Genomic DNA, 22,701 nt, shown 5'->3' with positions numbered 1-22,701 from the left:
AGCAGCTGAGCAGCACCGATTGTCCGGCACTCCCTAGTGAGATGACCCCAGTACCTCAGTTGAAAATGCAGAAATCACCGGTCTTCTGTGTCGCTTGCGTTGGGAGTTGGAGACTGGAGCTGTTCCTATTCGGCCATCTTGATCCGCCCCTCCGGGTTTAACTTTTTAAGGAATTTTGCAAAGTGGATTTTCCATTTTATAGTCCCACCGGCAGTGTATGAGAATTCTACTTCCTCTACATCCTTGTTAGTACTTGATATGGTCAGTCTCTTTAATTTAGTCATTTAAATAGGTATGTAGTGGTCTCTTATTATAGTTTTAACTTTAATTTCTCTGATTAGTAACACTGAACCTTTCTCATGTGTTTCTTAGCCATGTATGTCTTCTGTTCAGATTTTGTGTCAGTATTTTATTGGATTGTCTTATTACTGAATTACATGAATTCTTCATATAATCTGAATGTAAGTCCTTTGCCAGATACATATGGATAAGAAATATTTTTTCTCACTCTGTGGCTTGCATTTTGATTTCTTAATGGTATCTTTTAAAGAACAAAAGTTTTCAACCTTGATAAAAAATTTAAAGTATCTTTTTATGATTTGTATTTTCTTGTATACTATTTAAGAAATGTTTACCTATCTCTAGGTTGCGAAGATTTTTTCCTATGTTTTCTTCTGAGAGTTTGTTTTTCTTTTTAATCATTTTAGCCTTTACATTTAGGTCTATGGATATTTTAAGTACTTTTTGTGCAGTAGTGTAAGGCAAAGGTCAGTATTTTGTTTCCTTCCAGATACACACTTTTGCCAACTCCACATTTGTAGTAAGTTTGATTGTCATAATAAAGAAACACTTTTTCTCGGACTTGTGGGGATGCAAAAAATAAACTCAGAGGTATTCTCCCACCTAAGCAATACATGTATTAACATTTTGTTCTTTCTTCCAAGCACTTTCTCCAAGTTTACCTGTGTGTTTTTAATTATGCTATAGACTCGGCTTTGTATCCTAGTCTAACAATAGGTAACATTTCTCCAAATGTTTCAGCTTTTCAACTAAACCACACCTATTTCACTCTGTGCCTTTGTTTGTCTGAATCACTGAGAAAACACATTTACATGGTGTAAGTTTTAGTTCAGTTCTCTGCCTTTTAAGTCTTTTGCGCAAATGATGATGAGTCATTACCGCACAGCTTCTCTTTCAAATATTAGTGGATCTTATTAAAGGAACTCTCTCCCCCTCATTATAAAAGTAATGTATGTTCATTAGAGGAAATTTGAAAATACAGAAAGTTATAAAGAGGAAAATGATTACCCATCAGACCATCACTCAGGAATAAGCATAATTAAGATTTTGGCATATTTCCTTCCATTTCTTTTGCTTTGCATATATTTTTTATTGTTCCCATTATACTATATATGCAGTTTTGTGCCATAATTTTTACACTTAAGATTGCATCTTATGGTTATTTTACTTAGGATGATTGTATCTTGTGATTATTTTTACACTTAGGATTGCATCTTGTGGTTATTTTACTGTAGTTTATTTAAGTGTCTTCCTATCACTGGAGATTTAATTTGGTTCCAGATTTTTGCCACCATAAACAATGCTCTAAAAACTGGTCTTATACAGAAAACTGTCAGATTTCTAATTTATTTCACATGATAGATCATTGATGTTGAATTGTTAGGTCAATGGGTAGGTATAACCCTCTTAAAAATTTGGAAACATTTCCAAACAACTCTCTCAAAAGCTAGTATCAATTTATACTCTTGATAGCAGTGAAGGAAGCTCTGATAGACTGAATTCTTGCTATAGTTTAGTTTCCTCTTATCAATTTGTAATCTTTGCTAATTTAAATTGGTAGATTAGAAAGTAGTGATTGAATTTTGTATTTTGCGTCTTTGCAGAGCCAAATCTCAAAATACCGGGGTGGACAAAGTGAGGGAGAGCACAGAAAGACCTTTTGGTAGTTGCAGGGTTTCCATGCCCAATAAAATAACTCACTCTTATATAAAGAGACATTGATTTTTCTATTTTTACTCTAAAAGAATTCACACCATATCCCAAAATGTTCATTAGTCTTAACAAAGCAAGCCTAAGGCTTTCCCTTGAAATGAAAATGTTTATTATAATAGCAAAGAAAGAAATTTGGTTATTCTGAATGTATTTGTTCTTAGTGATTACCTGCTGAATTCCAGTGGTGATTATTTCATTTTTCAAGTAACTCTCAAATTATCCCTTTATAGTGAAACGCTGAGGAGCAGCCTCTTCAGACAAGTCTCTCTGTCTCTTCTCCTTTCCCAGCCTCTCCCTGGAAAGACTTGGAGCATGCTCCTACCCTCACCCTTGCTCTGTCATTAAGCTCTAGGAATCCTGTTGCTAGGTTTCCTTGCTGGCTTTTAGAAAGCAGAAGCAGATGTATGAGTGAAGCCCTTGACTTCTGAGCATACAGTGGGTGCTGCTCCTCTAGAGGAACCTCATCCAGGCAGAGGTATCTAGACAAGTCTGAAGCTCTCGGTTGCCTTCTCCCTCTAAAATCTCGACTCCTGAACCTATTGTCCAATTATATGGATACACATTTTTAATCTTACCCAAGAAAAGTATGCCCATTTCTAGAGAGAGCTTACAAGAGCAGTTGAACTACTACCCTTTTCTCATCCCTAGGGCCAGAATAAAGATAAATTAGGTTTATTTGATGCCAGGCAGCAGTCAGTAATGTGGCACCTGTTTTCCTCCAAAGGCACGTCATGACATGTTTCTGACTCTGATGGAGTCCTTGTAGTATAACCTCCCAAAGGTTAAAAATGAATAGAATGAGTGGGGATCAGGAGCCCACTACCTGGGCCTTCTTAGCCAGCGTTCTCATCTTTCAACCATGGCAGCAAGTTTTTTTTTCACTGTATGGACTCACAGTACTGCGGTTTTGGTATTGACAAAGTAGCCAGACTGATTTGGGCTAATCCCAGAGAAAATTATTTTGAGTTATACATTGTCCTTTGGTAAATCTGGCCATATCTGACTTAATGTAAGAAATCCGCAATCCCAGAGAAAAATATTTTGAGTTATACATTGTCCTTTGGTAAATCTGGCCATATCTGACTTAATGTAAGAAATCTGCAAAGTAATATTGAAATTCCTCAGTCATTCCTCTCCCTTCCATCTTTGACAGACTCACATATTCACTGTGTTACACATTTATTTGCCTGTTAATTTTAGGAAACGTGAAGGCTGGGAAGTCTTGGTTCTCTTCTTGATCGCTTTATAGTATAAGTTGTTCCTTCGTGCTTACAATGTGTTATGTTCGAGGAGAGGATGCTGAATTGAAGGAGAGTGGCAGGGTGTGATGGCGTAGGGATTTTGTAGGTAAATAAAGAGGCATTCATGGTTTCAACACTGATATGAGAATTATCTTAAGGACAGCACATTAGACACCTTTGTTCACCTTATCCTGCTCACCCACATAGTTTCTTTCCAGCTCTGAATGCCGCGATTGCTCATAAGCTTACTGAGCACAGTCAGTACAGTACTTCATTTCTACATGGTTTCTCTTTTGGAGTCTTAACACATTGCCTTGTGCTAAGCATTTGCCCTGTATGTATCTGAGCCGAATGGTTTTTCTTCTTCTTTCATTTTTAACTCACCCATCACTGTAACACATCTTACTTTCTAGATGGACTTGATCACGTCTACCTAATTAAATGTCCTGTTAGACATTCTGCTGAAGTTAAAAAAGGTATAGTTTGTGTGTATTTTTACTTACATTATTTTTGTTAGAGAAAGGGAAGGAAAAACTAAAAGAAGATAAAATTCTTTGATTTGCTTTTAATAACTACCCTTTGGGATATTTTAGAATTGAAATAGTAGCTATATATTTGTTTTTAATTATTATTCTAAAATTGAAAGGAACTTGTAAGCAAGCCTGTTGGTGATGACCTGTCAGGTGCTGAAGTGAAATTGAATCATCTTTTATGTCCCAAGCAAAGCAAGAGCACCATCACAGGCATCATTATTTCTGTCTTATAAAACCCCTCAAAGGCAGAAATCTTTTTTCATTCATAACCAGTCAAAAGCATAAACAACTCTTCTGGATACAGGAGGTCCCCAGGCCAACCTCAAATCATTAACTGCCAACTTTGATACTGGTTCCAAGTCTTTCAAATACATGACTGTTTGGCAGCCAGATACAAACTCTATTTTGTAAAAAGCCTTTTCATTTCTCTGTTCAGGTCATTTTAAAATGTTTTATTAATGATCACATCAACAGGCTGAAAGAGGTCACTATGCTGAGATGCAGGTAAAAATGAGTATTGTGGGTTTTTTTTCTTTCTCCCAGTTGGCTCAGTGGGAAATCCTATTAGTGTTCTAAGAAGTTACATAATTAGCATGGCACCCGCTGCTCATTTGTTGAGCCAAACTGGTTTTTAATGTTCAGAATACAAAACATGGCAGGATCATCTTCATAATGCACCGTGCTGTCACTGGTCACCAGGAGCGTTTCTGAGTGACCAATCCGTAATAACAGCGATGATGAGAGCCACAATTCAATAGCACCCTGTGTTTGGAGCACTGTTCCTTCAGGTATCCGTTAGTCCAGTGAGTTCCTGAATGGTGGAGAGTGTGTAACATCAGTGCCATGTGTGCTCTGTGTTCTGGTGCAGAGGAAGAGAGTTACCAGAAATGCTGACCAGCCACTGGCGAAATGGGTGCTTTCTTCCATCCCTTTTTTCCTCAGAGACTTCCTCTAATTTGACAGGATCACACACCTTAAGCATGTTTCAGTCTTCTGCTATATCTTCTAACTTCACATAAACTAAGCTGTTTGATTTCACCAAAGCCATTACTTTAAATTTATTTATAAGGGCAACAGTTATAAGATGGATTATCAGAAAAATTCTCGGATTCTCATGGGCTTATTTCACTCCCTGACAATTATCAAGGTAAGTCAATCCCAGTGATCAGTCTCTTTGTTTCACATCCCAAGCCAGAATGGCAGTCTCCATCCCCACGTGGTCAGGGCCTGTTTACTCAAGCAATGCTGGGCCACTTGAGGACATGCAGGGGCCTGCCTACCCTAAATCTTGTTATGTATGTTGGGCCTATGGTTAGAAGCTGCTATAAGACTCAGTGGAGGATTTGATACCTACTCTCTTGTTTAGGATAGGTGAAGGGATGAGACAGAAAAGATCTCAGAGCAGGGACTAAGATCGGACCTGTAGAACACAACACCTAAAGATTATATGTATTGTTGTTGATGTTTTTTCACTAATACTGAGTGCTTGCAGAAGGCACTATCCATGCCTTCTCCCCTTAGTTATGCTATGAAGCAGTTCGTGTCACTACCTTATTTTATAGATGAAGAGAGAAAGACTTGCAAAGTTAAGTAAATTGCCCCAAGGTCTCATAGCTCGTCAGGGTTACAATCCCTATTTAAACTCCAGAATGTTATCTCTAGAAACCAAGGTAGGACAGGCTGAGTCAGCCTAAGCAACCAAGTACTTTGTGCTCTCCTTTGACCCCTCTTGATGAAAGGATAGGAAAGGAGGCAGAAAAGAGGCTATTATCGGGAATTATGCTCCCCTGCCTTCTCTGTTCAAATAAAATAAGTGTATCGTGCACGTTAGAACAGCCTGAAGCTCAGTGCACAGGTGGCTCAGGAACAGTGTTTTAGAACCATAAATGTAAAGTTTTTGTAGCCACCCAAAGCTCTGCTACATATACCAAGGCCAGACTAGCCCACAGCTTCTACATATTGAGTCTTGTCTGAGCTGAACCCACCATCCCAAATGTTGACTGCTGGCTCACTGCTCAGGAGGAATAGTTTCTTAGCTGGAAGTCTCTTCAATGTAACGAAACCCTTTACCTTTCTTAGATTTCGTCCTAATGCGGTATTTCCTCTGTTGAGCATAGCTCTGATCTGCCAAGCACCTTAAATGCTCTCAGCCCAGAAACTTTTTTTTTTCTTTTTGCTGGTGTTACTTGGGTATTTGTTAAGGGTTGCTGACTTCCATACCTAGAAATGTTGTCAAGTATACTTACATTTAATATACTGCCATGCAGCAGGTGAGGAGGACTATTCTATCCCTTGATTCAGTTCAACTTCATGAATATTTATTGGGAATGTACTTATGTTGGCCGACCCTGTGCCAGGCTCTTTAGGGGAGAGAGACTACCCAACATCTTAGCTCCTCTGACCCATCTCTTGAATTTTGTGGCTTTTAATTGTTCACTTTACCATCCCTTTATTTTTCAAATGAACATTCAGCAACTCACTTTTTCTTAAACAAAATAATTCTCTTAAAGTTGACAGAATCAACGGTTATTTTATTTTGCCTCAGACATAGAGGAAAGCTCTCCTGTATGTTACCCATCTGGGAAAGGGCCCTCTTATCTTTTCCTTCAGAGCTTCTTTCCTCTCTCCAGTCTCAGGGCACTGTTTTTTAGGTTTTTGTTTGCTTTGTTTTTTTTTTTTTTTGTACCTCCTTTCTGAAAAGCACATCTATCACTTTACTGTGAAGAGGCAAATAGCAGGTTGTTTGCAGGATGCACTGTATATACACTTCTGAAGAGTGAGAGCTCTTCTTTATCCAGCCTGACATCCTTTATTAAATTTTTACTTAAGTCAAGAGGTCAGGAAAGATAAGTTAGTCTTAAAAACTTGTCAGAAGTCAACAGCTTAGGTAAAGGACAGTCATTGAAAAAACTATGATGAAGGAAATTGTTGGGTGTGTCTTTTTCGTTAGTTATTCTTAGGTATGGAAAACATGTTACCCCCACAGTCTTGGTAAGTCCTTAACTTGGTGGTACAGTTACACCCCTGGGAGTTGCTTATTCAACATTCTCAAAAAACAAGTTTTTCAAATCATCCAAATGTGAGTTACGGCTCTAATCATACGGATTCCGTGACTCATACACAAAAATCAGCTTTATTATTTGACAATCACACAGCATGTGTTAAAACACTGAGGAAAATATTTTGAACGTTTGAAATAAGATTACATATTATACCCATCTGCTTTGAAGTCTTATCCTTGTATATGTCCTTCATGGTGGTGTTGACATTGCACCATTGAAGACTATACTTCATGAATAAGCCCAAGCATTTTTCTACTTTTGGCAAACTTCAGGTGCTTGGAAATTTCCAATTAGGGTGGCTGGTATCTATGCCAAGTGATTGATGTCATTTTATTTACTTTATTTGGAACTGTTGAAGGGATGATTTCTTTCCAAATCATTGTAATAATGAGTGTTATAAGTCAGAGCTCCAGAGGCGGAAAACAAATTTGGTTTTTACCAAAGGGACAAATGTTGACTTTTAAATATTTATCAGAATCAGATAGTATATTAGTTTGCTAGGGCTGCCTTAACAAAGAACCACACACTGGATCTATTAAACAATAGGAGTTTATTTTCTCATAGTTCTGGCACCTGGAAGTCTAAGATGCAGGTGCCCAAAGGTTTAGTTTCTTCTGCAGTCTCTCTCTGTGGCTTGTAGAAGGTCTTCTTGCTGTTCTTACATGATCTTTCCTCTGTGCGGGCACATGTCTGTGTCCTAATCTCTTCTTATAACGACACCTGTCCTGTTGGATTAGGACCTACCCTAATGATCTCACTTAACTTTAATTACCTCTTTGAAGACCTTGTCCCCAAATACGGTCACATTCTAAGGTACTGGCTGTTAGACTTTCAACATGAATCGGAACTGTGTGTTCAGCCCATAACAAATGAGAAGGGAAAAGGCTTCATGTGGTGGCCACTTTTCAGGCCACTCTGTGTGAATAAGAGTTGTGCAGGCAGAACAGCAGTGGGGCTTAAGAAGGAGCATCCCTGGAAAGCAGGTAAGGCTGAGCTTCAGATTTCCCTTCTCTCACTTGAGGGAATCTTCAGATTTAAAAAGAAAATAGATTTTGTAAAAAAACTGAGCTGGAAATGGTGTCAGGTGTTTGTCTTCTCTTTAAATGCTATCATGCAAATCATACCCCTTCTGGTATCCTTGCCCTTCTGGGAGATGTTACCCTAAAAGGGGCTTTCCAAGCTCCGCTCTCAGCTCTCAGGCACCCACCCGCTCTTCTCCAGGGCAGGCCAGAGGAGTTTCAGTCCTGTGAATGTTAGTCATTGCAGAACCACATAACCCCAACCTCCAAAAACAAGCAGATGCATTTTTTCTTTTTGCCTTGAGAGAATCTTTGGATTTTTGGTTTGTTTAGACATTCTACATGAAAAGTCCTGTCCTCATCCAGTCTCCTGCCAAGTGTGCCCTGATGTATTCTCATGCGTGGATGTTTCCTTCTGATATACATTAACAACCTAGCAAATGCCTAGGAGCAGTGTTATTTTCTGTGCAACTATATATTTTATAAATAATCATTTGCTGAAGTAATTTCAGAAAACTCAAACTTGAGGATTTATAGTGGCTTTGCCCAAGGGTCATTCATCCTAGACTGTAAATGCAGTTACTTACAGGCCTTTTACCTGAAGTGGATCAAAAGGGGAAATACTTGCTCCATCTCATTCATCATTAAATTTAATTATCTTGAAATACCACCTGTGGAAAAGTCAGGGGGATTCTGCTTACATTTCTACCCTGCAGGACACTGGCATTAACACTTCTTATTAATTAGTTCTTCACAGTTTTTTCCTTTGATGAGTGATCATTTTCCTTTTAAATTTGCTAATCTTTGATATCATTTCCCCTGGATTCGATTACACATATACATTAATAGTAAAATTACAGTAATAGGAAAATTAAAGTATGCTTCTATTTCTGTGATTTCCTGGCTAACGTTTAAAGAATGCATTGTCTGCTCACTTTATATTTTTTGTGATTTTATGCTGGTTCTCTATGGCTAACTCACTTGATCAGTCACACACACTCTTTAAAACTTTTCAGCAAAAAAAATTATTTCTTCCCTATTCTGAAGCAACAGAATTGGGAGGTTTAGCTGAGTACGTGTCCAAGGTGTTGGCCAGACACAGAGCTTCCTTTGGAAGTTGCCACACCCTGCAACCCACTCTCTTAGGTGTTAGCCACCAGCTTTCCAAGAGAGGACATAAGCCAGTCTCCTACATGTTCATGGCAGAATGTTACTTCTGCTTCCTACAGATGGTTTAGCTAAGGGGAGAGATCTATGTCTAATCAGTACATAGACTTTCAGACCCCTTCAAATACCTGTCGGAGAAAGCAGTCATGAAATCGCCCTTTGTAGCACTTGACAAGACACTTTTGGGGCCTCAGGAAGAAGTGTGTATAGGCCATCCATTTCTCCAGGTTCTTTGAGCTCCCTCTGTTGAGGTAAATCATCAGTAAACAATGTACTTCTGATGTATTATTTCAGCTCCCAGCAGAAATGCCATCACTCAGGCAAGATTTAATATTGTACCTTCAGCACCTGGGAGAAAAAAACTTTCATCCTTTGCACCATATGGTTGAAGACATTGATATGAAAAAACCTTCTGTCTTTTGTAACATAAGTTGAAGACATTACTCAGTGTCCCTTATAAAGGGTCTTCCATAATAAAATTCTCCTTGAAATTAATGCCAAGATAAACAAAATCTGCCTTCCATGTTTCTTTTTTGAAGTAAGAACTACACTATGAACAGTTTCCCTTTTCTGCCTTAGTTGCAGGCAAATAAAGCTAAGTCCAGTGCTCAGCTGGAGTAATTGACATCTTAAGTATGTACTAATGTCTCTTTCTGTATTCCCTTTAATTAATTTCTGTTATTTTTAATAACAAAATGTTCAGTTATATATTAGTTTAATTTTGAAACTATTTAACATCCTTCTTGCAAGAATTAAACCAAATAACTAGTTGGCAAAAACCGTAATTGTCCTTAATACTTAGGAGTTTGTAACAGTTTGTGCCTTAAAGATACAAACTTCTATTGTCTTAAAAATGTATTTATCTCAGAATGTACCAGTGTGTGCAGCCCCACTTACCTCGCCATATACTGTTCAGTTTGTATAAATATACCTACCAAGACATGATGGCTGGGTCCCAAATGGACACATATTAGGTTCATGTCTTATAGATGCCTTTACATTCCTGTTGTAAAGGACTTAGCATGTTGGTTTGGGAGCCTCATGCATGGGAGAGAGGTATCCATCATGGAGACAATGATGAGTCTGTGAGTTCTCTGCGGTAAAACCCACCACACCCTAAACTTAAAGGCACAAATGATGTTAATGAAGACTGGTTTGTATCAGTTGATTGAAAAGAACAGTGATCTACAGAGACCCTTACATCGTAAGCATGATTAACATTTTTTCCTGCTGCAAAAAAAGTTTGAACTTTGACCAGACTCTCATGTTTCTGCTCCTACCTGCCATTGACTTGAGTCTAGTTTTTATATGATTACTCCTTTTCCCTTTTGCCCCATAGGTGGAAATAAGTTGAATAAATATATTCACTGGACATCCTAAATGCTGAAAAGGACTGCTTGCTACACGTGACAATATAGTTCCATAAGCTTGACAGGAAGCAGCACCATTACATAATGCCCTGTTCTCTCCTGATTTACCACAGCTGGGATGTAACACAAGTGACTTTGTGCTGTGTAGGTGAAACATTATTAAAATTTTATGTATTCAGCTCTGAAGTAAATATGACAAAATATTACCATTTTTAAAATTCTGGATGGTAGGCACGTGTGTCTTCATTGTATTACTCTTTGCACGTTCCTGTATGTTGAAATGTTTTCCATAATTTTTGAAACTATTATATAATAGAGAAAAAAAGAGTCCACCGTGGTGGTTTGGGTTGAAGAGTGGGTAAGGTTAGGGAGAGGAAACAGCCATGCCCTTCACCTGGCAGGCATGGAGATTTTCCAGAGGATTCTGTCAAAGAAAATCACCTTAACTTAGTTTGGATTACTTCTAGATGAAAACTCTTTTTCGTAGCCGGGGAAGAAGTCTCTTATTTATATTTCTGCATGTGATATATTCATGTTTCAGTCCTGGATTGAGTATCAGAAATCTCTCCATGAAAGGCTTGCATGTGCACCACTAATGTCGGGGTCAGCCGTGTGAAACCCTGTGCAGCCAGACTGCTTTCTCCCTGCAGACTGCAAACCTAAAAGGGTCCTTCAGGCTGTCAGGTAGCCAGTGAGAACTGTCAGAGTCTCAAGCCTGCGGTTCCAGTTGCAGAAGAACCTGCAGACAACCAGTGTGTGAGGCCAAATTCTTTAAAATATGTAGAGATATCTTATTTGAAGAAAAGCTTGTGCGTGTTTGTGTATGTGTGTGCTCATGCACACACGTGTACATGTACGTGTGTGTGCATATGTGTGTATATGTACATGCATGTATGTATATCGCTTAGTCACTGCTTTTGTTGTTAAAGGGAACAGTGTGACTTTCTGATCTATTTGACATTGATTTGGGGCTATGTGATGCTGCGTGGCTTGATGTAGACTAGAATTCCAGATGCTGCTAATTACATTTTTCTAGGCCAAGGGCATATTTCTGCGTGTGTAGAGGTGCCCACTGAAAGGAATTTTCACTTTGTGGAAGACTCACTGATCCAAAAGACACCTTTGCAGCAAGTCAAATGTAAGGGCAATGGTTTGGAGAGGAGGGGAAAGTATGTGATTTAGTTATTGTTCTCACAGCCTTGGAGCATATGGCCCGTGGTAGCTGGAGATCCACACATCCAGGAGAGCTTCGATTTCAGGCAAGGTTGTGGGCCACAGTGCTGATAGGTTCAGCAGTGGTTCTCAACCTTTAGAGCCACAGGTAGAGGGCATAAACTGTTTCCTTTCCCCTACCTTACCCACCCTCCAGCCTCAGCAAACTTAATGGTTCTTTTTTCCTCTAGTATATAGTACTTTCAAAAATTATAAAACACATTTCAACATACAGGAATGTGCAAAGAGTAATCAATACACATGTATCTACCATCTAGAATTTTGTGTGTGTATGCAGAGACCAGATCTCACTGTGTGTCCCAGGCTGGTGTCCTGGGCCCAAGTGATCTTCCATCCTCAGCTTCTCAAAGTGCTTGGATTACAGGCATGAGCCACTGGGTCTGACCTAGAATGTTTTAAATGGTAACATTCTGTCATATTGACTACAGATCTGATTATATAAATTTTAATTTCTGCCATCATATCAATCATGGAAAACACTTTCCCATCTATAGTGCCTCTCACTGCATACAGCAATTCTTAACTGAATGCAGGGATATAATTGGGGGAAAGCCTTCCTTTCAGAGATTGCACCTCTTCTCACCCTGCCTGCAGTTTGTGAGCCAGCAGTCTAGAATAAAGAGCAGTGGTCTAGAGGTCCTGAGCCCCAGGTTCTGTTGTCATTTCTGCCATTAATGGCTCCTGGCACAAACCTGACACCTAGTAGGTGAACAATAATGATTTATGGAGAATGGCATGAATTAACCAGCTGTGCTATCTTAGGCAAGCCACTTAATCTCCTTGGCTTCAGTTTCTTCACCTAAAGAATCAGAGAAATGGATTAGGTGACCTCTAAGGCCTCTTTCGGTTGTAAAATTATATGATTCTGTGATTGGACCTTTACCTCAGAGGAAGATTAATTTGACAGGAGTGTGAAGGATGGATCAGAGTGAGAGCCAAGAGAGGGGAATACTCCTTTCTCTGAATTAGTTCAAGATTTCCTTCGCTACTAGTATTTTTTAAGCACTTACTTATGTTGTTTTTCCCTGTAGTTTACATAGACTGACCATCGTTTTCTACAAAGAGCATAAACTTGTTAAGGACCGTAACTATGACTTTTTTTCCCTATTTCTATGTGCCTCAAAATATAAGGCTTAATAATGGCTTATAGCAGTAGCACAGAGTTCATACAGTGTTTTCACACAGCTTGTTAAATCTGCAAGGGAAGCGTTCTTTCCCCTTTTTACTGCAGAGGAAACTGAATGTTGGAGAGGTGAAGTGGCTTACCTGAGCATCGTTGCTGGTAAGTGGATCAACTCCAAATTGGGCTCACCTGACTAGTCTTCTATTCCCAGTGGAGTCTCTAGTTCTGACGTAAAGACGCTGCTATAGGAAGGCCCTGGGATGAGCAGGGATGCTGCTCCATAGCAGCCGTCAGCTTGGCCACAGGAAGCTGCACCTTTCACTTCGTGGCTCTCTTATTTCTGGCCTTCGGTTGTAGGTTCCTTCAGTGTATCCTCATATTGCCTAATCTTTTCATTCCTCATTAAATACAACAGTTTTCCCTCAGGGCTACACATTCATCTGCCAAGGATTATTCCCTGAACAGCAGCTCCCTCAACCTTTCACAGCCCTTTTTCCTTCTGTTGTATGACTTTAGCCATAGCGACAGCCATGTATACATGCATATATGTGAGTGCGTGTGAAATACTCTTTACTTATTCAATCATTTCTCCTCATCTGTGGCAGATGATGGTGGCTTGACCTTGGTCAGTAGCAGTGGAGTTTGAGAGAAAGGGATGATATGACAACTCTTACGGAGGTATAGCCCGCAGGTCTCGATAGTGGGCCATCACCATCACTTCCTGCCATAAGGAGCTAGGAAAGGGAAATGTATCTGAGAGGAAAAGTGATACATTCTGTTTTGGAGATGCTGTGCCTTTTGATGTCTTTTTGGACATTGCATTGAGAGATACCATATAGGTAATTGATAAGCAATTTTCAGCTCTGGGGCGGTACCTGAGATTGAATTATGGATTTGGAATTAATCATCAAGGGAGAGAATGAAAAGGGGAAATGGTGAAAGATGGAACATTAACATTGAAGAGACAGCCATACAGAGGTAGAGGAGTGTTTGGGGCACAGAGGGAAAGGGCAACTGGGGAACTGGAGGAGACCAGAAGGAGGTGGTGTTACAGAAGCCAGGGAGAGGCACTTTATAAAAGCCAGACTTGTAAACTCTGCATTCATTCATCTATTCAACAAATACTATCTGTGTACCCAGTAGGCAGGGAAGGGATGTGCACTGGTGAAGATAATGGGTGACATTTTTAAAGTTCCAGTTTTAGTTCAGCTCTGTTGTTCAGACTGTAATGTTGGATCTATTCTTTATCCTTTCTAAGCCTCAGTTTCCTTGTCTCTGAAATAATAGAGGATAAGAGCAGTTCCTGCTTTAAGAGTTGCTTTGAGTTTGGAATGAGATAGCATATGTAAAACATCGAGCATGTCCCAGCAGATGGGACATGCTGTTGTCTTAGTCCATTCTGTGCTGATATAACAAAATACCGTAGACTGGGTAATTTATAATGACCAGAAATGTGTTGGCTCTTGGTTCTGGAGGCTGGAAAGTCTAAGGTTGAGGGGTGCACCATCTTAAGGTCTTCTTGCTGTGTCTTCCCATGGCAGAAGGGCAAAGAGAGGGTGTGAGAGAGAGCAAAAGATTAAACTCACGGCCTCAAGTGCTTTTAGAATTGGCATTAATCCCTTTGTGAGGGTGGCGCCCTCATGACCTAACCAGCTCTCATTAGGCCCTACCTCTCAACACAGTCACATCAGGGATGAAGTTTCCAACACATCCCTTTTCGGGGAGACATTCAAACCATAGCAGCTATGAATTATTATTTCCCCCTCTCACAGTTGAGGAAACAAGTTACAGAAGGCCAAATGAGTAGTTTGTGGTTTTGAACTCATCCCCATCTGCACAAGTCACATTATCTCCTCATCGTGCCCCAGGCGGCCTCCTTGTCTGAAGTAGAAGTATCTGCCCAGCTCACTGGGAGCCACAGTCCATTTCTCCTCCTGAGACTGCGGGGATGGACTTTGGTTCGGTGCCCAGAGTAGGACAAGAGGCAGACTGAACTGAAAATGATGTCCTGACCAATTCCTGGCTCAGCCTGTTTAAAAGGCCCCCATCCTACTCCTGATAGCAGGGAGATAGTCTAGGAATAGAGTGTGTGGGAATCCTTTTGAAATTCCCCGGACACTAACAGCTGCACCTTCACCTGGAATTTCAGGCAAAAGTAAGGAAGAAGAGGGCTATTGTCTGAGCAATCCTCTGCTGCTTAGGAGGGAGCGACTGCTCCTGGGTCCCTGGGAAGCAGTATCCCTGGCACTCTCACAGATACCCTTAGTGGTGTTGCCAACCTCAAAGCTCGGGGAAATAGTTGCCTTTCATCCTCATTTGAGAGCATCCCTGCGGTGGAGGGTACACAATGCCAGTGACAGTTACTGTTTCTGATGCTCTTTGACAATGAGTGGTCTTTGGATTTCTACCGCTTTAATCACTTCTGGGTCTTAGAGTGTGAGTGCCCTCATACTGCTGCTGGCATGGGCTAAGAGACAGTAATGTGAGGCTGAAGGATGCAAATAGTTCTGAGCTGGCATTTTGACTTTGGAGCCCTCCAGGAGCAATAACTCTGTCAGATTGTCCTGACACGGTACATTAAGAGGTGCAGATAAAAGCTACATCCTGTAAAATATATACTTCAATCGCACCTGCCTTCTGCACCTCCACCACCGGGAAGGGATGGGTGTTCACTCGTGTTCTGCATTACCAGCCTCTTAGCCAGCTGCCTCATTTGATTGTTCATTGTGTCACTTGAAGATGAATTGAAAGAACAAGAAGAAAAACTTTATGCATGCCAATCTGTATCTCTGAACTTCTCACATTAAATAGACATAGAAAAAAAAAAGTTTGTCAGCACTGAACATCAATTACTAAACATTTTTTAAAAATCAGGCTGGGCATCGTGGCTCACACCTGTAGTCCTGGCGCTTTGGGATCCCGAGGTAGGGAGATCACTTGAGTCCAGAGTTCAACACCAGCCTCGGTAACATAGCAAGACCCTTTTCTCTACAAAAAATTTAAAAATTAACCCATACTTCAAGCTGCTCAGGAGGCTGAGGAAGGAGGATTGCTTGAGCCTGAGAGTTCAAGGCTGCAGTGAGCAACAAGTGTGCCACTGTACTACCTGGGCAACCGAGTGAGACCTTGTCTCTGAAAGAATCCAAGCAATGAAGAAAATGAATTTCAGTTTTATAAGTTTATGAATTGTTGTTTTCTTTTGGTTAGGTTTCTGTGGCTTTATTTTTCTTTCCCATGATTAATTTCTCCCATGCCTTCAGTCTGTGGGTCAGTGTAATCATTTATATGACTCTTTTTAGTAGATCCTTAAAAAGAACTTTGAAGTTTACCATTTCAGAAAGCTTCATCCCCAGAAATCGGTTTGTGTATTACTATCAGCAGAAGTTATATTTGACCTCACTAATGAATGGTAATGAACTGAATCTGGCCCACACATTAGTGTGAGCATTTTAAAGTTAGTATCAACAATTAAAACTATGGAATGTCATGTAAAGTTTCAAATTTCTTTCTTCTCTGACAAATCCGAATATTGAGCAGCATTGAGTCCAATCCTGTCTGGCCATAACCTGCAGGCACTGAATAGTGGTTGTCCCCTTTAGATGGGGAAGAAACTTTCCAGCTGGCACAGTCCCCACATCTCCCTGGTTATTAATACATTCTGATTTATTCAGAGTTCCTGCAATAGTGCTTACAAATGGTGGGTAAGAGCATAAATGGGTGCAACTTAAGGGGAATTGCATAATATGTGTCAGATTACAAATGCATATATCCTTTGACCAAGCAATTCACCTCTAGACATTTATTTTTATACTCCTATTTATGCAAAATGACATAAGAATGAGGTTATTTATTGAAGCACTCTTTATAATAGTGAAAGATTGGAAACAATCTGTTCATAGAATGGGAACTGGTGAAAAAAGGCTGCAGCATCCCAGAGAGGACTATGTAGTTATAAAGAAAAGAATGAGAAAACTCTCTACAAACTACCATGGAGAAATTCCAAGATGGTATTATGTTAAAAGACAGGCAAGATATGAAACAGTGGATATACTGTGCTATCATTTGTGTTCCGTAGGTATGTGTATTTGCTAGTATTTGTTTACTTGATGCATAAAACATCAAGAAGTATGCACCAAATTCGTAAAACACTGATTGCCCCTGGAAGGGCAGCCAGGTAGTTGGGTGACAGGAGTGAGAGGGCCAATTTTCACAGAATATTTAATGCCCTATTGTACCTTTTAATTTTTAAGCCATATGATTGTATCACCTACTTAAAAAGTAAATGTTCTGTCTGAGTTCTGTATGCATTTGCATTTTCAGTGCAATGAGCTATAAGGGGCTGTACCTTACCAAATTTAAGAGTTTTTATTTTAGGATTAAAAGGATTTTTAATAAAAATTATCAAAGGCAGCCTGAGTGTTGAAACTGTTACTCTCAAGTTTTTATCATTTCCTGTGTGAAGTTTCACAGACTTAGTTTCTGGCCTTAAATCATACCTATTTTCAGCTTCCCTGAAATCAAGAGTGTCCTGTGCCATATCAATTAAAGTAAATGTACTTTCAATTAAAGGTGTTAAGTATGAGTCTGAAAAGATTAATTCTTTATAAAAGGATGACCTTCAGTAGTTCGCTCCAATTAGGCATTTTTCCAGCTATATTTCATCTTGATGGGACAAGTCTACTACTCACAATCAATCACTGTGATCTTTTCAAAGGCGAGTATTTTAGGTTCAGAGTCATAAAAGAATGACTTGACTACACAGCCTCCATAACTTGAACCACAGTTGATATAGACAGAGCTTATGGGTGTTGGATATTACTTTCTGTGTTATTAATATTTGAAGCATCAGGATATGCATAATTATATTCTGGGTACAGTTCTTACACCTCTCTTCTCATGACCTTACTAGAATAAATTTCTTTAAATAAGACTGATGGAAAGGAAGAGAGGAAATGAACAATGACACAAATTAATGTCCAACCAAATTCCTCATTTTTTTCCTGTCATTTTATTATTAAGTACATTATAAATACTTGCTTTCCTCATGGTTGTTTTCTTATTGGACTACTTTAGTTTGAAGTGAATCATTGCTCATATACAGCACACAAAACCAAGACTATTAAGGAAATGAATGCTTAGTAATTGTTTTATGGGAGCACGCAAAATCTTGGAGAATAATATTGCTTTATCTTAAAGGAATTGAGCATTTCTGTTTGTATTTGGTACCCTCAGTATGGAATTATTGGCCTTCACTCTGCCATTCATTAAATTTGTAAACTTGGAGAAGCTATTGAACACAATCATGGAAAAAATGGAAAACAAATAATACTTCTTTGCATATCTCAAAGGTTAATTATTGAAATTAAATGAGATTATATATGATATATATTATATATCATATCTCATTTAATTATATATAATATATACATATATATATTATGTGTACATACATATGTATGTGTATACATTTATATATTAGTGTTACTTAAAATGTAGTCCAGTAACCCTGGGAGTCCTTGAGACCCTTTCAGGGAGCCCATGAGGTCAAAACTATTTTTATAATAATAGCAAGAAATTACTTACCTTTTTCACTCTTTCACACATATTCAGTGGAATTTTTCAATTCCTGTCTCTATAACATTCGACATTGCAACAGATTGCAGAAACAGTTTTAAGATTCAAGCTATCCTAAACCCAATATTATAAAAGTTTACAAAAATGTGAAACAGTGGGCTCTTTTTCACTGACTTGTTTTCATTTTGAAAAGGAAAGTAATTTTTCATATAAAATTTACATTAACATATAATGGGTTATTGTCATTTTCAAATAAATTAATAAATATTTTTTAATTATCAATTTTAATTTCTAATACAGTAAACTTTGATAGATATAGTCCATATAAACAAAATCTCTTTAGGGGTCCTCAGTACTTTTTAAGAACATAAAAGTGTTCTAAGACCAAAAAGTTTGAGAACTGCTGATATATATGAAAGCACTAAGTAAATGTGCAGTGGTGACATTGGTGGTTTATTAAGAAACTTTGCCAGGTGCAGTGGCTCACGCCTGTAATCCCAGCACTTTGGGAGGCTGAGGCAGGCGGATCACTTGATGTCAGGAGTTCAAGACCAGCCTGACCAACATGGTGAAACCCCATCTCTACTGAAAATACAAAAAATTAACTGGGCTTGGTGGCGCACTCCTGTACTCCCAGCTGCTTGGGAGGCTGAGGCAGGAAAATTGCTAGCTAGAACCTGGGAGGCAGAGGTTGCAGTGAGCAAAGATCTTGCCACTTTATTTCCAGCCTGGGTGACAGGCGACAGAGCAAAACTCCATCTCAAAAAAATAAATAAATGAAAAGAAAGTTTAAGCTCTTTAAACAACGCAGCACGCAAATCATCCTCCCACTGTAGGCACTGTTGTGAGTGGTACACTCTACCTCCAAGGCAGGGTTCTTTAGTCTGGGGTCCAAGATGATTTCTGACTCCTCTGTAGTTATCTAAAATTTTGCGCATTAAGTTATGTGTGCTAGTCCCTCCGTATCTTCGCAAGGGTACTTTTCGAAACCGCTGTGGATAACTGAAGCCAAAAATAGTACCGAACCATCTATGCAGTATGTTTTTCCCTATACATACGTACTTATGATAAAGCTTAATTAGGCACAGTAAGAGATTAACAGCAAGAAATAATAATAAAATAGAACAATTACAACAATATAGTGTCATAAAGGATATGTGAATGTGGTCTCTCTCTCAAAATATTTTACTGCGCTGACATGGGTAACCGAAACCATGGAACATGAAACCAAAGATAAAGGGGGACTGCTGTATCTACTTTCTTTTAGGGTGAGGATCCACAATTTTCACAGTTTTCAGATTTCCACAGGTCCTAAAAGAAGCACAGTTATAGAAACTGCTGCAGTCCCTGGTCCCATTTTAGCCCTGAGGGGAGTAGTGATAAAGTCAAGGTTGGGGAAACCTGAGGGGAGATGCAAAGTTCAAGGTCCAAGGCTCTCATATCTGGGTGTGGGCTTGGACGTGTCTTGAGTTCTTGGCCCTTTACCTCTCCCTGTTTTGTTTATGGGAAGGTGGGAGACTTGGGCTGACTTTCTAGACACTGAGGAAAAGGGCATTCTTTCAGCCAGTGCCATGCCCTGTGCATCGTAGTGGGCTTCCTCACTCTTAGTGTGGTTGGATGTGGTAGGACATAAAGAACCAAAATCAGGCTGTGGACCAAAAAGGGCCCAGAGACAAGCTTCGTTGTGGTTTGGGCATGGTTCACAGAGACCAGGAGGTTTTACACAGAGCTTGAGAGTGCAGATGCTCAATTTCCCAGCTCCTCAGGAGGATGTTCAGGGATGGGTATTCAGGCCGTCTCTGACTCTGTCTTAGACACTTTCAGAGACTGAGCTAATACTAGTTCATGTTTCCTACTGCAACTTCTTTCCTTTTCCTTTTCCTTTCCTTTCCTTTCCTTTCCTTTCCTTTCCTTTCCTTTCCTTTCCTTTCCTTTCCTTTCTTTCCTTTCTTTCCTTTCTTTCCTTTCTTTCTTTCCCTCTTTCTCAAAATGAGACAAACTCTTGCTCTGTCGCCCAAGCTGTAGTGCGGTGGTGTGATCTCAGCTAACTGCAACTTCCACCTCCCAGGTTTCAGTTCTCCTGCCGCAGCTTCCTGAGTAGCTGGGATTATAGGAATGTGCCACCACTCCCAGCTAATTTTTGTATTTTTAGTAGAAATGGGGTTTCACCATGTAGGCCAGGCTGGTCTCAAACTCCTAACCTCAAGTGATCCATCTGCCTCAGCCTCTCAAAGTGCTGGGATTACAGGCGTGAGCCACCGTGCCCGGCTTCTACTGCAATTTCTTAAGATGTTTTTATTAACCTTACTTATAGCATCTGTTGATACTTATAATATTTTAGTGTTCTTACAAGAATTTGAAACTATTCTAATTATAGCTCACTGCCCCTTATTATCATTTCTTAAAATTAATTTGAATGGAAAACTTGTGTCTCAGACATTTATGTATTTCATATCTCCCCGTGCCATTTAATTTTTAAATTGCATATACATATATATTTTTCAGTTTTATGTAAGCCTTTACAGTTACTTAAAGTTTTATATATTCTTGGGGCAAAATGTTGCAAAATTGCCCACTGAATATATAAAACTTTTAAATTTAGATAAAATTTTAAACTACTAAATGTGTACGTTTTTCTTGGTGTTGTGCTACATGATTTAATGTGTAGTGCTTCTTGAATTCTGTCACTGAGACCATCTTCCCTGTTTGTTTCACTTTTAAAAATGATTTAATAAAATACTATTTTTCAAGAAAAAATATGAAAAATGCAGTGGATACCATTTATTTTAGACTAAAGGCTTCTGAAATTTTTAATGAAATTTATTGGCTGGGTGTGGTGGCTCATGTCTGTGATCCCAGCACTTTGGGAGGCCAAGGCTGGGGGGATCACCTGAGGTCAGGAGTTTGAGACCAGCCTGACCAACATGGAGAAACCCCGTCTCTACTAAAAATACAAAAAATTAGCTGGGGGTGGTGGCACATGCCGGTAATTCCAGCTACTCAGGAGGCTGAACCTGGGAGACAGAGGTTGCAGTGAGATTGCACCATCGCACTCCAGCCTGGGCAACAAGAGTGAAACTCTGTCTCAAAAAAATAAAAAAGAAGAAATTATATTCAAAGTTTCCTGTTTAGTGCAGATTTTATAAAATGAACATTTTGTTTTTGGAATTTTGTGATATAAGCATGTTTATATAAGGTAAATTCAATCAAATTAAACAAATCTCTTCATTATTATTGTCCTAACTATCTTTCCCAGTTAACAAAATACTTGGAGGTAACCTCAAACTGTAAAATGTTATCCACGGTAGTAGCATCTTGTGAAAATCTGAATACATGTAAGTTCGACTAAACTCTGCTTCACTAGACTTTAATGTATTATATGTTATGTATTTCAGAAACTCCAGAAAGGAACTTAATGACATACGATTTGAGTTTACTCCAGGAAGAGGTAAGTTTTAATTGAAGTTATTATTTTATTGCCTCAAAGAGCATTACAGAAATTGATTACAAGCATGTGGTTATAATTTGCTGTTTAAAACTGCTTTGTTTAATAATGAAGGAAGGAAGGAGAGATAGATGGAAGGAAGGACTTTTGATACTTCTAAGGATTCCAAACCAAATCATGACTGACTACGTGAATCTCAGCGACACATGCAGCACAGTATACATACAAATATAAGTTAGATATATTAGCTCAACCGTGAAAATAAGTATTGCTATGGTAATGCAGGCCCTAAAGCAAATGATGATGAATGTAATGAGAAGCATACCACAATCCTAATGAGGGATGAGCAGCAAACAGTGGGATCATACAAAAAGGTAACATACTTTGCTTCTGTGATCTCAGTTCAGATTACGTGAAACCTCCATTGGGGAGTGTTTACTAAAATTTTGAAAACTCCGAAGTACAAGAACTTTCTAGCTTGTTAGGTGGTCCATCAGTAAACTCTTTGACACCCTGTGGTTATTACCTGCAGGAAGACACAAACTCAGATGTCCACAGAAACCAGAGTGAATAGTGTGCACTTCGGGAAACTGGAGGATCTCCTATCTAATTTCACTCATGTTCAGTAGTTTGTTTTTTTTTTTTTTACAAAGGCCACTAGCTAAACAAAATATTCCTGGGCAATGCTTGGCCATAGGCTTACTGGTCCCTGATTGCTAGTCTTCTATAAATGCAAAGATTTCAGGATTCCTGGTATATTTGAATTAAACTAAAATATGGAGTATCTTTTTAAAATAAATGTATAGGCCAGGCATGGTGGCTCACACCTGTAATCTCAGCACTTTGGGAGGCTGAGGCGGGGCATCAGTTGAGGCTAGGAGTGTGAGACCAGCCTGGCCAACATGGTGAAACCCCCTATCT

The 22,701-nt window shown here is 39.2% G+C and overlaps 1 protein-coding gene across 1 annotated transcript in view; it reads left to right on the top strand.

Annotated features, from left to right (window-relative positions):
* STK39 (serine threonine kinase 39) overlaps positions 1-22,701 on the top strand; it is a 300,851-nt gene that overhangs the window by 215,345 nt on the left and 62,805 nt on the right. Inside the window, exon 19 of the mRNA XM_011960610.1 lies at positions 21,731-21,783. Within this exon, the coding sequence (XP_011816000.1) occupies positions 21,731-21,783 (53 nt within the window). The remainder of the gene's footprint in view (positions 1-21,730; positions 21,784-22,701) is intronic.

This window comes from Colobus angolensis, unplaced genomic scaffold, assembly GCF_000951035.1.
Source record: "Colobus angolensis palliatus isolate OR3802 unplaced genomic scaffold, Cang.pa_1.0 Scaffold517, whole genome shotgun sequence".
NCBI classification, from domain to species: domain Eukaryota; kingdom Metazoa; phylum Chordata; class Mammalia; order Primates; family Cercopithecidae; genus Colobus; species Colobus angolensis.
This window is presented reverse-complemented; position numbering and strand designations above follow the sequence as displayed.